The 16,653-nt window shown below is 35.7% G+C and overlaps 1 protein-coding gene and 2 long non-coding RNA genes across 3 annotated transcripts in view; 1 reads left to right on the forward strand and 2 right to left on the reverse strand.

Annotated features, from left to right (window-relative positions):
• Nucleotides 1-1,454, reverse strand: part of LOC128249082 (uncharacterized) — a 5,482-nt gene extending 4,028 nt beyond the window's left edge. The window contains exon 1 of the long non-coding RNA XR_008265208.1: nt 1,218-1,454. This is a non-coding gene — a long non-coding RNA (uncharacterized LOC128249082). The remainder of the gene's footprint in view (nt 1-1,217) is intronic.
• Nucleotides 1-8,630, reverse strand: part of LOC128249081 (uncharacterized) — a 33,068-nt gene extending 24,438 nt beyond the window's left edge. Inside the window, exon 1 of the long non-coding RNA XR_008265207.1 lies at nt 8,335-8,630. This is a non-coding gene — a long non-coding RNA (uncharacterized LOC128249081). The remainder of the gene's footprint in view (nt 1-8,334) is intronic.
• The window catches only part of LOC106870844 (transcription initiation factor IIA subunit 1), a 39,842-nt gene continuing 24,747 nt past the window's right edge, over nt 1,559-16,653 (forward strand). Inside the window, exon 1 of the mRNA XM_014917076.2 lies at nt 1,559-1,745. Within this exon, the coding sequence (XP_014772562.1) occupies nt 1,725-1,745 (21 nt within the window). The 5' untranslated portion in view covers nt 1,559-1,724. The remainder of the gene's footprint in view (nt 1,746-16,653) is intronic.

Below are 16,653 nucleotides of genomic sequence, written 5' to 3' on the forward strand. Positions count from 1 at the left end.
GAGAGAGAGAGAGAGAGAGAGAGAGAGAGAGAGAGAGAGAGAGAGAGTGAGTGAGTGAGTGAAGGCGTGTGTTGTCGTGTATGTATTTTTTTGCATGTATGTGTAAGTGGCACTCTCTCTCTCTATCACACACACATCTTTCATATACACGTACATGCATACATCTTTTTTCAATGTATGTGTGTGCACGAGAGAGAGAGAAAGAGAGAGAGAGAAAGTGAGAGAGAGAGAGAGAGTGCCTCTGATACATACATGCAAAAAAATCCATACATGACTACATATCTTTACTCACTCACTCTCTCACACATACACACGTCCATCTTTCACTTTCTGCTCTCCCTTCAAAGCAAATGTCGCCTTCCAAAGAAGAGTAATGGAATAAAACTTTCAACAGATATTCATGAACAATCACATGATCCCATATGATCGAGCTTGACAACAATGCCAGGGTTTGCGGAACATTAGGAGGCCAGGGTAGTTGATTCCACGCAAAAAATCCGGATTTTTTTTTTGTGAACTGTGTGGAGGTGCTCTTGTAAAATTTCGAAGAAATCAACCCCAGGACTTATACTTTGTAAGCCTGTTACTTATTCTATCAGTTTCTTTTACCGAATCGCTAAAGAGGACGTAAACACACTAGCATCGGTTCTCAAGTGATGGCGGTGGTGATGGTGGTGGGGGGGGGGACAAAGACACACACATACACACATAAATAAATATGTATATATATGTACGACTGGCTTCTTTCAGTTTCCGTCTACCAAATCCACTCAAGAGACTTTGGTCGGCCCGAGGCTATAGTAGAAGACACTTGCCCAAAGTGCCATGCAGTGGGACCGAACCAAGAACCATGTAGTTAGGAAGCAAGCTTACCACACAGCCACGCCTGCGCTTCATAAATTTTCAAAAATTTTTTTTAATAAAAAAGCTACCCTCCCTCCTATCATTTGCAAGGGTGTGGTGGAAAAAAACTCCTGAAAACTACCCGTCAAAACGGATAAATTGCAATTTATATGGGTGTGCTATTCCGAAAGTCCGCTAAGGCATTATATATACATGTATGTATGTGCATGTATAGGTGTAGCGTGATGACAGTTATTCAAATCGTTAACAATGTACTTTGATCTTAAATAAAACGCAACTAAGAAGTGTAGTTTTAAATTGTTTACAATTTAAAACTACGCAATACAACTTTCCGTAAGAGTGAAATTACAGACCGTATCCCGAAATCCTTTAAACTGTGGTGGCCATCACGCGGGGTGCCTGTATGTGTGTATATAGCAGCGCACAGGGAAGTAGTAAAAATGACAGTAATGTTTTGAGCAATAAGATAATTACGAAAATTGAATTAAAAAAAACTAACACTGAAATGAAGCATTTTAAAGTAAATGAATAATAGATATTAAAAACATAAACAAAAACTTTTTTCGAAAAGTAATTATGTTTGCGTCAGAAGAAAGTAGTAGTAGCTTTTAGAGGCAGGGAACCAAGTCTATGGTAGCTATTCCCATTGAAATCTCGTTCTATTATTGTCATTGAAAAGGCAAGTCTCGCGAGAATTGTCAGTTGCAGCTACCCCCCTACAGGACGCTGGGTTATTATCGCCTATATAAGCAAGACGAGCTGCAAACATCTGTGGCTTCCAAGAAGCCAGCACGCCACTTCGCTCATAACGATTGTCTGGTAGAAAATACATGTACACAGATTATAATATATATTAAATCATGGCTGCACCCAATCAAGTCGTAAGTAGTTAATTATGTAATATAACAAGCAAATAGTCAGTGATATATACACACATATATATATTTTCTGTGAAGCCATCTACCAGGCTTTTTACTTAATAATTGAGAATTCAATAAGCTACGAAGTAGCAGTTTTTTTTTCTATTTGAAATAACGTGTTGTCCTCAAACATGGCTAACCCCTGTCGTGTTCACTTAGTTTTGATCTTCGGAGTGCGTGATTTGTCTGAGTGTGTATGTATATATAAGTATGTGGCAATTATGGACTTGTATTTGTATCTATATAAGTATGTGGCAATTCTGTACGTGTCTGTATATATTTATATATATATATACCCTTTTCTGTGTTTGTGTGTGTATATATATATATTATATACCCACTATACAGTTATATATATATATATGTGTGTGTGTGTGTGTATGTATGTATGTATGTATGTATATATATATATATATATATATATATACACACATTAAGTATGTGTCTAAACTTAGAAAAAAGTATAGTCTTAATAATTATGATTAAGATGAGAGAGATGGAGATTATGGTTTTTTTCTTTAAAAAACACCAAAAAAAAAAAAACCTCGAAGAGTGAGAGAATTTCTCCATCTCTCCAGAATTTATTTGGCCCAACCTTTTTCTTCTTCCACCGTTTAATTTCCATTTCTAATCTTAGATGAGAAAGTACCAGACATTTCATGTTTAATATACTCCAGTAAGCACACTTTTTTTTCTGATTATTTTTTCTTTTGAAGAATAAAAAGTAAGTAATATATCGAAATATGTTGAGACCAAATTTCCAAAAATATGGGTCGTAGTGTAATAGTAGAATTATTTATCTTTTACGATGTCTTCATAGAAATTTAGTATATTTTATTTCTAATTGTAGACGTTAACAGTTATTATTCTTAGAGCACTCTCAATGCTATTACTCTCTCTCTCTTTCTCTCCGTCACAATTACTTCTCCCTTTCCCTGACACACTCTCCGTTTCTTTACTTGTGATTATCGCTCTCTCTCTCTCCCCCCACTCTTTGTCCCATTATATCTCTCCCTCACTCAGATCTATCCTTTCTCTCTCTTCTTACTAGTACATATCCAGCTTTGCTTCCTCTCTCACATATCCTATCTCTCTAATTGTCAGTAAACATGTCGTTTTCCCCTCTTTTCTCTCTCTCCCTATCTCTCTCACTCGTTGTTAGATCAACCTTCATTCCAGTTGCTAGTCACACATACAATATACACACACGTGTTAAGGTCTTTAATTATGTGCTAACAAATTCTCCCCCCCCCCTCCAGCCACAAATATTCCTGTTAGGACTCTTGACAACCACCTGTGTAATTAAAAGTTTCAATGTTTTATATCAATATTCATACTTGGCGAAAGCTTTTACCTATCGTTTTCAATACCATCACCTTAACTTAGGAAAGTATGAATGTCAAAACATGAATTCTTTCCTCTATAAAACTGATTTAGTGCCTTTGAAAATCAATGTTAAATTTAAAGGAAGGAAAGCCAAAACAGTGATAATTAAAATATTTGCCATAGTTCTGTGTATATCCTGTTTTAGAATATTTCTACTTCTGTTCTCGTGGACATGTTGCCAACTTTCTCAGGTGCGATTTGGGTTTTGGACAGATCTCAAGAGGCTTGTTTTTTCAATTAGCAGTTAAATAATAATAAAGTAGTTATTAAAACATGTCAGTTTAAATTACTCTAATTACAAATGTGTATTTCGTTACAATCGTTATTTTTTTTTCCACACCACATTAAAGCTATGATATTGTGGAAATCAAATTGGATAATTATCTTTGAGCAGCTTCGTTTGCTTTTAATTATATTTAAGAAAATCTTCTGAAGTAGTTTCCTTATTTCTCTTTTTTTTTTTTTTTTTTTTTTTTTTAAATTCTTTCGGAGGTTTTGCAGTATCGAGACTAAATGTTGTAAGTTGTAAGCTACTGGCTTTTATTGGCACTGGAAATTGGTCTTCATTAGAAACTTCCGAAAGCTTGGATACTGTTTAGGATTTTGAGATTACAGTTGGCCTATTTTTATCAAGGACACCCTCAAAATACTTTTAGCTCGTTCGGTAAACACTTACCATGAAAGGATCAACAGTGTTTACTCTTTTGTAAGCTTAATCTTTCATGCATTCTTGAGTGCTGTTTCAGAAGAAGCATCTATGATTGATTTTGTATTGAGAGCATCTCAAAGTTTTTTAGTGAGCGTGATATTCTTCTGATTAATTCAAGCAAAACCTTGATAAGCATGAATTTCTTAGCTGTAGTTTGTAAAAATCGCAGAATGGTGTTGTATGTTACTCTCTGATTTTAATGTGTTTAGTATTAAAAAAGAAAAGAAAAGGTGTAAAGTTTGTAAACTTTAGATGTGATATTTGCCTTTGATTTCTAAAGAAGTGAGACAACACTATACTTTCATTTTAATATTATTGTTAATTGTTTTATATAACAAACAAGCGAGCATCTCCGAGGTCACTCGACCAGCCAGAAATAGCAGCCAAATTTTTCTCAAAGTACACTTTGCATTTTTTTTTTAAATCGAGGATACATTGGACATTTAATCCTAGATACCCCCGAAAAAATGAAGAGGGTTACAGCTTGAATGACTTCCGTCATAAATTTGCTTGATATGGGCTAATCAGAGACGAAACAACAGTCATAGAAACAACATAAGTATTAGTTAAGAACTAGTCGATATAATCAACTATACTAGTGGTTCCTAACTTGGGGTTCTGCAGACACCTGAGGGTTCATGTAGAACTGATTGTGTAAACATCATCATTTAATATCTTGTTTGATAGACCCAATGTGCTAGAGGATTGCAGTGAACTACAAATGTCTGTTTTAGCATGGTTTCTATAGGTGGATTCCCTTCCTAATGTCAACCACTTTACAGAGTGTACGGGATGCTTTTTTTCACCCTGACACTAGCATTAGGCAAACCTTCCAAAAGCCAAGGATCTACTTGTGGGGTAAAATCTATTTGAATAAAAGTAGTGAAAGTACTCAGTTCCCATGAAGTTGACACCCCAGCATGATCACAATCTAGTGAGTGGAATAAGTAAAAATAAAGGACTAGAAGACAAAATATCTTTAAATATAAGTAAAACTAGTGGTAAGAACTACCACAGTGTTGTGTAACCCTTTAACATTTAATCTGGCCAAAATATTTAGCCTGCTTTATGTTCAAACAGGCTAGATCTGGCCTCTAACACCTACCCTACAATGTTATTCTAAAAATAAATAATCTCATCATTGAAATTTTGAAGCTACAAGATAATGCATTCTTAATTCAAAACAATGTGAATAAATAGGCATTACATTTGATAGAATAATCTGAATGCTAAAGGGATAAGGCTGGATATTAAAATATTGTCTGTCACAAGTCCTAATTATGAAACAAATGTTTTTCATTTCATACAAGGGTGCACACATAATCTGCCTCATAAAGAAGTTTGCTTCACAACTGAATGGTTTCAGGTTTGATCCCATTGTGTCAACTACACCCATGTGAATGGAATTTGGTACATGGAAACTGTGAAAACCAGTTAGGATTGTTTCTTTTTTTAGTAGTAGACTTAATCTATTATTGCCTAGTTTCGAACCTGGCTTTTTTTGCAAGCATTTGCACTAGGTCTCTGTTCTGAGGATAACTTCCATTTCCTGAATGGTAGGTAGTGTCAATGACCATTTTCAGAGTGTGCAAGACTGTAAAGTCATGGGTATTTCCCTTCTTCCTCCTCTTAACTAAAGAGTTGCTGTAAGATCCAACAGTACCCACTTTTATGCAGCTGACACTACTCTTCATTTTTCCCTAAGATTCTCCAACCATGCAGCACTTCTATCTTAGATATCACATGCTAAATGCTCACTAACTCCATGAACAAAGATCTCTAAAGCACCTTTCAATCGGAATATACTATTTTTGTTTCTTTTAACAGCACAAAAACACGAATGCTACTTATATCGTAAAAGCATCATTGTACTCTCATACACACATTAACGTTTTAGCATTTAAACTGGCCATATCTGGCCCAAATATTATACCTGTTCTATGGTTAAGCTGGCCAGATCTGGTATTGCATACCTACCCTACAATGTCATTCTAAAAATATACAATCACATCAGTGAAATCTTACACGTACAAGACAATGCCTGAGTAATTCAAAATAATATGAATAAATTGGCCTTCATGCGGGTGACGCGTAAAAGCACCCACTACACTCTCTGAGTGGTTGGCGTTAGGAAGGGCATCCAGCTATAGAAACTCTGCCAAATCAGATTGGAGCCTGGTGTTGCCATCCGGTTTCACCAGTCCTCAGTCAAATCGTCCAACCCATGCTAGCATGGAAAGCGGATGTTAAACAATGATGATGAAAGAGTTAATCATGAGCAGCATTCAACTAATGCCCTGAAAATAGCTCCAATTGTTGGGTCTCATTATTATCAAGGATTTCTCCCAGTAAAAGTGCACTTTTAACATAGCTAGGACCACATTCCAATGAATTGGCCCATCTCTTCTGCACAAGAAGATACTTTAGCCTCCCACCCAACCCCAATCAGTTATTGATACTCACCAAACTTCAAGTGTGGCTCATAGTGGACTCTATTTCTTGCATCTGGGTTGGTGCTGCTGCAAACACAAATAATCCTAGATTGCATGCAGTAAATAGTGGAGGTGCATGGTTTAGTGGTTAGGGTATTGGACTAGTGATCATAAGATGGTTGTTTCAATTTCTGGACCAGGTGATGCACTGTGTTCTTGAGCAAAATACCTCATTTCACATTACTCCAATTTACTGAGCTGGCAAAAATGAGTAATCCTGTGATGAACTGGTATCCCATCTAGGTGAAGAATTTTTACCCCATGAGACCAGGAAACTGGCCCTTATGAGTCGGTATGACTCGAGAAGGTAACTTTACCTTAACTATGCGGTAAAGAGTCACCTCATTGATTGGCATAATGTCATAAGTGCTCTCCAGCTGCTGATTCACAGGCATGCTATTTCCTCTCTCTACTTTACTGCTACTATAATGGCCTTTACTCCTCGGAGCTGACTGGGCTCATGCCATTTTCACTTTGGCATTCCTGTCTCACTTGGTTTTTCCTCTCCTCCTCATCACTGTTGTTGTGTCCAACGCTCCAGGCACCGAACTGATCACTACACTCAGTTCTTCCGTGAAAGGATGGTGACCCTCTGGAATTCTCACCCTGCTCTCATTTTCCCCATGGGTGTTTGACTTACAAAAGTTCAAGAGGAATAGGAAGCTAAAGGGGCCTGCTAAGGCTATGTTCACTGTCCCTTCTTCAAGCTCAGAAAGTAACAAACTAAAAAAGGAATGACAAGCTAAACAAGAATTGTAACCAAAACTGTCCTCCTCCTAAAGTCATACTTTGTTAACTTAATGATGAAGAAACACAGTTGATAATTTGGACTTGGTGCATTGTATCTCGGAAAGAGACTGGATGGTTATAGCTGGAATGCCTTTAGTCATAAATCTGCACATTTAGAGCTGACTGGGGTTTAAAAACAGCCACTGATTTTATTAACTACTTGCCAGAACCAACAAGGTAGTGTCTGTGTCAGTTATTGGCAAACTGTGACCTGTGGGATTTTATGCCTAAACAGAAAATAACCTTTAATTCTTTTGCAGTGCAGCCCACTTGGTGAGCCATATCTTGTGTGGTTCGTTTCTTGAAAAAAGTTGCTAGTTCCTAGTTTATGTGATTGGTAGATGTGCTCGAAATAACAAATTCTCCCTCACATTACAACCTACCATCTTAAAAAAGTGAGGTCTTGGTTTTACGTGGCCTATATACACTGCCTGGACAGAAAATGGAATGGTCAGGTGTGGAATGTCAATCTTGAATCTGGTTGATGATGAGCTAAACAACAGCTTTCTGATCAAAATCGTTGATTTGGTTTTAGACCCAGGAAGACATAGGAGAAATTAGTGAGAAAGGATCTTTGGATGCTGTGCCTCACTGAGGAAATGACAAAGGACCAGGAGATGTGGTGATTTGCTATACTTGATCAGCCACGTCAGGCTAGGTTAAGTCACTGTCTTCCACACATACAGGCTTGTTTTTTCAGGTGCTGGTGCCGCTTAAAAACCACTTGTGCCAGTGGCATGTAAAAAGCACCCAACATGCTCTGTTAAGTGGTTGCCATTATGAAGGGCATGCAGCTGCAGAAACTGCCACAACGGACAGTTGGGGGTCTGGACAGCTTCTTGTCAAACTGTCCAACCCATGCCAGTATGGAAAGCGGACGTTAAACGACAATGATGTTGATGAAAATTGGGGTTGTGAGTTAGCTGAATCATTAGGGTATTGCAACAAATCCCATGCAGTATTTGTTCTGACCTTTTATATTCCGAGTTCAGATCTTGTGATCAAGCCTCCCTATTATCACTCTGAAGCCAATGAAATAAAGTACCAGTCAAGTATTGAGATTGTTATAATGGAACTATTTCCTCTCTCAAAGTCTGACCTTGTGCCTAGTTAAGAAATAAAGATTGAATATGATAGAAATGTTTTGACAAATTCTGTAAATTCATTTGCCTACCTATAGTTTTCATCTTCATTGTTGTCCAGTAAAACTTGTAATTAGCCTATTATTGTACATTTGCTTTTCCATTATGGTGTGGTAACAACATCCTGAAGTTAGGCTTCGCCATTTTTTCCTGTGACTTCTACAGTCCTCCTCTTCTGCACATTCCTTCTACTTGTAATATTTGATACCCTTTTTGCCCAACTTTCATCTACGTCATGTTTTTACCAACATATTGGTTAAGTATATTTGTGAAGTGTTTGTAAATTGTTATACATCTCTGATTTAGATCTCTTATATTATAACATAAAGTGAAGGGTTGTTTTTTGAATGGTTATGTTATGGATTTTATACTATAAACCTTATCTTTTAAAGATGTTGCATTTTTCAATATATGCATTTGCAGGTGTGATTAATAGTTGCAAAAGTTATACTGGTTTTAGTTGGCTTAGATTTGAAGTTCTATAATTGTTAGATCATTACTTCTATGCATATACTTAGATATGACTTCTGACTAAATGAAAAAAGAATAGATGAGTTAGTGTTAATATATTTAATGCAAGGAACATTGAAAAACTTAGAAATAAATATGCAAAATGAAATGTTGACCAACTACAGCTGTCACTTGCAAGTGAATATGACTCTTTAGCCTGCTTTTGCTAATTGTTTTAAGTGACTTTGTAGTTGCAAGATAACATACACCCTATGTTCTCCTACCCATAATCCAGCAGAACATCCAAGATGTGACGGGGAGGAGGGAAGGGGGTTCTACCAGTCTTCAGCTGAGTGGATTGGAAAATTATGAAATGAATTATCTTTCTCAAGGACACTTCAGAAAGGAAATAAGGTCAGGATTTTTATGGCCATATGTACTTTCTGTTGCCAATCTTATTTTGATTTTAAATAAGATATTCTCTATTCCAAAGGACTTCAAAAGCTCAGAACCACCAGAAATGTCGGTATCATGTGTGTTTATGTATGTCTATGTTAATGTTTACATTCTGTGCTTTGCATGAAAAGCATTGAGCTGCTAACAATGATGGTTGTTGACACTTCCTGACAACAAATTGTCCTTCAAAGATGAGTGGAATAAAACTGATATGGGTTAGTGACTGGAAGGGCATCCGGCTGAAAAGCAGTGCTATGCATTCACCTAAAAAGTGCTTTCATGGAAAACTAATGTAGACCAAACTAATGTGTATATGTAGTTATTGTTCGTTAAAAATTGTAATTAATGTGACAATTAACATAACTGGTTTGTTGTGTCAGTGAAGGTCATCTAGTTATAAAAACATTTTTGTATACAATACTCACTTATTGCAATTATGTTTGCAAAGATAATGGGTTGTTAAAAAAATGGTAACGGGATGTGAATGATATCACCTCTGAGGTCACATTGTGCATGACCCGAAGCCAAATATTGGCAATTTTTCTTAAACTGCAAAAGACTGGTGATATTAAAACTTTATTTATTTTTTTTTTTTTTAATTCCTCACTTGTGTTAACCACTGGATGTTTATGTTGATGCTGCTAATGACAATGCACAAATAATTTTGAATTCTGCAATAGTGACCATATAGGTGCAATTTCATTTTGTTGAAACAATACAGAAGTGTCAGTTTATGTCATCCGCATAAAAAGAATATAAAAGTTAAAAGAACAGAGTATTGAACCATGTGTATTTCTGTGGAAATATAGTCTTTGTTTCAATTCATTTTTAAAATAATGAATATAATGAAATGTGCTGGCATGACTGGGAAAATCTCTTTGCAACCACATGGTTTCAGGTTCAGTTTTACTGTATGGCACCTTCCACTATAGCCCTGGGTCATCCAATATCTTGTGTGTGTGTTTGTGTCCTGCACTTCCCTGCTTGATAATGTGTTGATTTGTTTACATCCCTGTAACTTAGTTCACCAAAAGAGACTGATAGAATTAGTACCAGACTTTAAAAAATAAGTACTGGAATTAATTTACATTTGACGGATATTTGTCCTCATCTTGTTTGTTGTTAACACAACATTTCGGCAAATGTAAATAATGTACATAATTCCTCATTTCTTAAATATTTGTTGTTGGCACTCCGTCACTTACGATGTCGAGGGTTCCAGCTGATCCGATCAACGGAACAGCCTGCTCGTGAAATTAACGTGCAAGTGGCTGAGCACTCCACAGACACGTGTACCCTTAATGTAGTTCTCGGGATATTCAGAGTGATACAGTGTGACAAATCTGGCCCTTTGAAATACAGGTACAACAAAAACAGGAAGAAAGAGTGAGAGAAAGTTGTGGTGGAAGAGTACAGCAGGGTTCGCCACCATCCCCTGCCGGAGCCTCGTGGAGCTTTAGGTGTTTTTGCTCAATAAACACTCAACGCCCGATTTGGGAATCGAAACCGCGAGTCCGCTGCCCTAACCACTGGGCCATTGCGCCTCCACCTCTTAAATATAGAACTGTGGCATTAATTTGTTTGACTGAAATCTTCATGGCAGTGCCACAGCATGACTGTTGTCCCATGTCTAAAACAAGTAAAAACGAAAAGGTGATAAACCTGGTGTTTAAAACATAAAAATAATATGAAATTTTTGTGGAAAAATTTTAATTTAGATCTCTTATAACCAAGAAATTTGTATCATAGCACTTACAGGGCCATCTCAGACGGGTTGATATCAAAAGGATTCATGCTCTATGCATCAGTTAACAATTGGAAAAACAATAATTAACTTTTGTTAACCCTCTTGAGACACCCAGGCCAATTGATTGGCCCAAGTTATACAAGCTGAAAAGAATTCAAGGCTGATTCATTGGCCTGATGAAACAAAGATGAAAGGTTGGTTCTGAAGTGTAATAGCCAATCAGAGATTGTATTTCAGTACATCTTTTTTGTCTTTTCACAAACATTTATGTTTATTATTTTATTTATTTACATGTATTGTGTTGTTTTAGGTTTTTTTATTGTGATAGATATATTGTACGGTTTATAAACTTTCATAATATCTATATAGTTTTAAATACTAATGAAGTAGCTTTAGGCACTTAATCCTTCATTTTTTACATGCACCCATCAATTTCAATCTCAAAAGAAAAAAGTTTTGGTCTTTTTGGCAACACATACCAAAACACCTTGTTTCTCAAAAGGATTAATATATTTAATGCTTGAATGCACTCATTTTTGTACAAGGATAGTTTTATTTAGTTTTTAAGCAGTTTTATATTCCTATATTGACCAATCAGTGCAGTGTGTAATCGCAATTATAATGTACCACTCCACCTTCTATACTTAGAAGTAAATTTTATCTTTAGCAGACTTTTGGAATACTTGCCCCTTGAACTTCTATATCACATTAGAAATGAAAAGGGTAGTTGCTTTTAATTTTTGTATTTTTGTGTGTCTTACAATGGAAATTGTTCTGAAATCTTTATTTTTTCTAAAAATTTCAATTTTCACATACCCCTTCTCCACTTGCATATTTTTTTTTTCTCTGGAGAATGGGGTTTCAATAGAGAAACCCCATTCAATATAGAGCTATTTCAAAATTTCACCTCATCTTAACTTTTTTTTTTACATTTGAATGTAGTGCAATGTAATGTATGTATGCTGTACAATACAAACTGAAATATAATGCAAACCTCACTTTTTGTTCCTAAAAATCATCACCATTATTTTGCTGTTGACTTTTTCATGCTTGCGTATGTCAGATGGAATTTGTTGAAGTTGATATTCTATGGCTGGATGCCCTTCCTGTTGCTAACCTTCATCTTTTTCCGTGTAAGGTAATATTTCTCCCTCAGCAGACATGTTTTCATGGAAGGTTTTTTAGTTGAAGAAATTGCCCCCCAAGACTTATTCTTTGTAAACTTAGTAGTTAGTCTTTTGGTCTTTTGCCGAACTGCTCAATTATGAGGATGTAAACACACCAACATCGGTTGTCAAGTGATGGCAGGTGATACAAACACAGGCACTCACATATTTGCAAATATATATATATATATATATATATATATATATATATATATATATATATATATATATATATATATTTATACGATGGGCTTCTTTCAGTTTCCATCTAACAAATCCACTCACAAGGCTTTAGTTGGCCCAAGGCTATATTAGAAGACACTTGCCCAAGGTGCCACGCAGTGAGGTTGAACCTGGAACCATGTGGCTAGGAAGCAAACTTACCACACAGCCACAGCTGTGTCTAACATACATAAGTTCATTAAAATGCCAGCGCATTTATATTTGTGTTTTTCTTGTTATTGTGTAATGGTTGTAAATGAGTTGCCCTGTCATACAGGCTGTACCATTCATTTCCAATATTCTGACCATGGGGGAATATTACCGTGCTTGGAAACATGAGGGTTGGCAACAGGAGGGGTAGTCAGCTGTAGAAAATTTGCCTGAACACATACAAGCATGGGGAAGTGGACATTAAAATGATGGTGACTTTTCCTTTTTTTTTTTTTTTTTTTTTTTTTTTTTTCGTTTTCTTTTCCTCACAGCATTATTTTTTTCTAGTTAAGGACTTGTGGCTGTGTTAGAAATTACTATTTTATTCTGTTAGCTTTTTAACGAACCCATGTTAAAATATGTTACCTCTGACTTTGGTAGGAGCATCTAGCTTTAGCGATGTCAATGAGGACGAAGCAGAAAACAAGTAAAGAAATTAAGTTTAAACTGATTATAAAATCTTGTAGTTGTCTTTTAATTATCTTTTACTGGCAGTAAGATAACTTAATTGCAAAAAATACTTGTTTAACAAGCATTTCACCCATGTAAGTGCACTGGAAATGTGAAGTGGTACATGATGTATAAAACAGTAGCTGAGTAGAAAGGCTGTTAGGATATTGACGAGTAAGTGATTAATTTGTCGCTGTATTACCTCAAATATCTTAATCCTTTAGTCATCTACATTATTGTACTTCTGTTTTAACCACCCTGTCTGATTGTTTGCAGTGATACTGGGGCATTACATCATTGATGGATCTGCATAACTAAGATTCTTGTAAATATATATCCTACTTAGCAAATATAGAAATACTTGAGTTTTACACTTCATAGAACTGCTTACTTTGGAAGTATGCTTTTACCACCAGTGATAATATAAGAAAATATGGTATACATACTCTTTACTCTTTTACTTGTTTCAGTCATTTGACTGCGGCCATGCTGGAGCACTGCCTTTAGTCAAGCAAATTGACCCCAGGACTTATTCTTTGTAAGCCTAGTACTTATTCTATCTCTCTTTTTGCCGAACCGCTAAGTTACGGGGACGTAAACACACCAGCATCGGTTGTCAAACGATGGTGGGGAGGGACAAACGCAGACACACAAACACACATACATATATACGACGAGCTTCTTTCAGTTTCCATCTACCAAATCCACTCACAAGGCTTTGGTCGGCCTGAGGCTATAATAGAAGACACTTGCCCAAGGTGCCAAGCAGTGGGACTGAACCCGGAACCATGTGGTTGGTAAGCAAGCTACTTACCACACAGCCACTCCTGTGCCTGCAATAATTTTAACTCAACTTTTATTAATTTCTTAGTGCTTATGCAAAATGATAAAATGCAAACACCAGAAAAATATGTTACTTTAAAATAAACTGAATAAAGCCCCCCCCCCCCCAAATGTACATTATCATTCTTGATATTCTGGCAGATTCAAATATGAATATGTTAATTGCTGTTGTATTTTGTCAATGGAGAACAACTTATTTCTCGTTTGTATAACCTCCCGTAACTACCTGTCATTTACTTCCTCTCCTCCATCTCTATGATTCTTTCTCTCTCATTGTGTTTGTAGCATTCTTTTACTCATTGCATGCCACCAAGCCTGGTATGTGCACTTGTCCTTCACTTCAACACTCTGTATCTCTTTTACCCCCCCTCTCTCTCTCTCTCCTTCATTTCTCTTTATGATAAAGCATGAGTGGAGAAATCAATCAATCAATCAAATCAAACCAACCAACCAACAAACAAACAAACATATCAGCTATTATTATATAGAGTTAGTAAAATAACTACCATTCATTTTGAATACTGTTTGAATCCAAAATTAATTTGATTCTGTATTGACTTTACAATTTCTATTTTCCCATTTTAATAATCTTTGCAGCTAGTTGCAACCAAGTTAGATGTTACTTGTCTATCATCTCATATTTTTTTCATTTGATTTGCTGTTTACTCTTTTTTTTTTTTTTTTTTTTTTTTTTTTTTTTCATTCTTGGCTTTATGTAGATAAATATTCCACTAACCTTGAAAGTGTGACATGCTAGTTGATTGTCTTCTATATAATAAACTAGTGGCAATAGTTGAGGTCTTTATATATCATATGCTTTCAACTTCCAGCTGGCTACTTACTTTTTTTCTTTTTATATTAATTGAACAAGAGCTTGAAGCAGGCCTGATGGATCTTTTCTATTTGGTTGTCACTTTTCAATTTCTTCATTTTTCTTCCAACTAATATATTTGATGTATTGATGTAGTTTTGTATGGTAATCATTGATAGGAAATTCATTTTTGCCATAAATCAATAAATAAAGAGTTAATGGCTTTTAAAGTTTGCAAATTTGGGGTAATTTTAGCCACTTGAAAGCCACAGACATATAGGTGCCTGTTTCCATAGTAACAAACCAAGCTTTTACCAAGCTGCTTACCCACACAGTCATTTTGCACTTATTAAATGCTTAAAACACACTAAGTATGAGGTGATCGTGAGACATGCTAAAAATAATAGCTAAATAGGCCTTAAATCACACACCAAAGTTTTTTGTTTGTTTTTGCATAATAGTATGAATTCCTGTCTATAGAATACAAATTTGCAAACATTTTCTGAAAATTCTAAAAAACTTAAAAAGTTACAAGGGGTTATATGGTGTGTGTAGAGCAGAATTACATCAATATTTCATTTGTTCACAGTTGACAACACGTGCAGTCATGCACAAAATGACGTTTTCCAAATCCTGTTTTCTGGCTTGGTAAAAATGATCAAACTTTAAACCTCTGTAACTTTTATAAAAAAATTTTCAGGGAAAAAGTGAATGAGCCTCTGAGATACAGTGTGAATGGAAAATTACATCAATACACCAAATTATAAATTTCCTGTAAACTTTAAAATTTCCGTGCAGCCAAATTGAAAAGATCTGGCCTGATCAGCAATGCTTTCTAGCTCATCCACTGAGAGATTGATTTTTTTTTTATGGTTTATTGAAAGAAATGTAATAGCGTCTTAGATTTGCAGGCCCTTTGAAATTCATATCTTATCTCTGGACAGTGTCTCTAGTGAAGAATCTTAATTCTTAGTTGTCAAAACCATCTAGCTTGGGAGAGTAATGTTCAATGCTTTATGTAATATGGGCTCTTACATAATTAACATTCCTGCCAAAGACAAAATCTTTGGTAATCACTTTTTTATTCAGATGGATAAGTCTCTCAAACTATCTAAGGCTTGAGAAATATAAAACTAGTTCCAGTACACTAAGTGGATTACCTATTAGTAACTGTCGGCCAAACTAAAATCATCTTTGTAAGCTGTTGCTGTTTATCACCCTTCCAAATCAGTTCCGATCGAGCCAAAATGCTCCAGTTCTTTTATCCAATGTTTTCCACTTTTTTTTTAAGGCTGTAGGATGTAATATGAAGGAGCTTTAGCTGCTATTTCTGGCAACTCAAGCAGCCGCATAGGCATTCCATCATTTCCTTGTTGGTCTGTGTCACAAAAGAAAGTTGCTTGGCCTGTTGATTTACAGTCTGTAAATCTATCAAGCTGCAAGGTTTGAACTTCTGACCTTGCAGTCAGTAACCAACCACCACTGTACCTCTTCAACCAGTGTGACTAATTTTAAATATTCTTTAATAAGTTGTACTGAGCTTGAACAAACAATGTACTGAATATAAGTTGTCATGACAACTGACTGAGTATAATGAGCTTTAGATGGGAAGGGAGTAAGATTTGAAGTCAAGTTGTTTTTATCTTAGTGTTGTTTGTTTAAATATAGATGAGACTGTTGGAGCTGAAGTGAAATTCCAGCTGAATACACTAAGTGCCATGAATAGATTGGCTAATATGATTTTGATCAGAAATTCTAATTGAAAAGTTGTTGTGTACTTTGGTTTAGTATGTTCTTGTAATTGTTTATTAAATTTGATGTGATAAGTGGCTGTGATATTTCTGCATAGGCAGCTATGTATTGTTGGACATGTGTTATAGCTATAGAGGTAATAAATATAATCAAGATATATACAAAGTGCGATGGGTAAATTATCGCATGCGCATTGTTTGTTTTTGACTTTGTCAACTACATAGTATAGTAGGGTCAGTCGGGC

This window comes from Octopus bimaculoides, chromosome 11, assembly GCF_001194135.2.
Source record: "Octopus bimaculoides isolate UCB-OBI-ISO-001 chromosome 11, ASM119413v2, whole genome shotgun sequence".
NCBI classification, from domain to species: domain Eukaryota; kingdom Metazoa; phylum Mollusca; class Cephalopoda; order Octopoda; family Octopodidae; genus Octopus; species Octopus bimaculoides.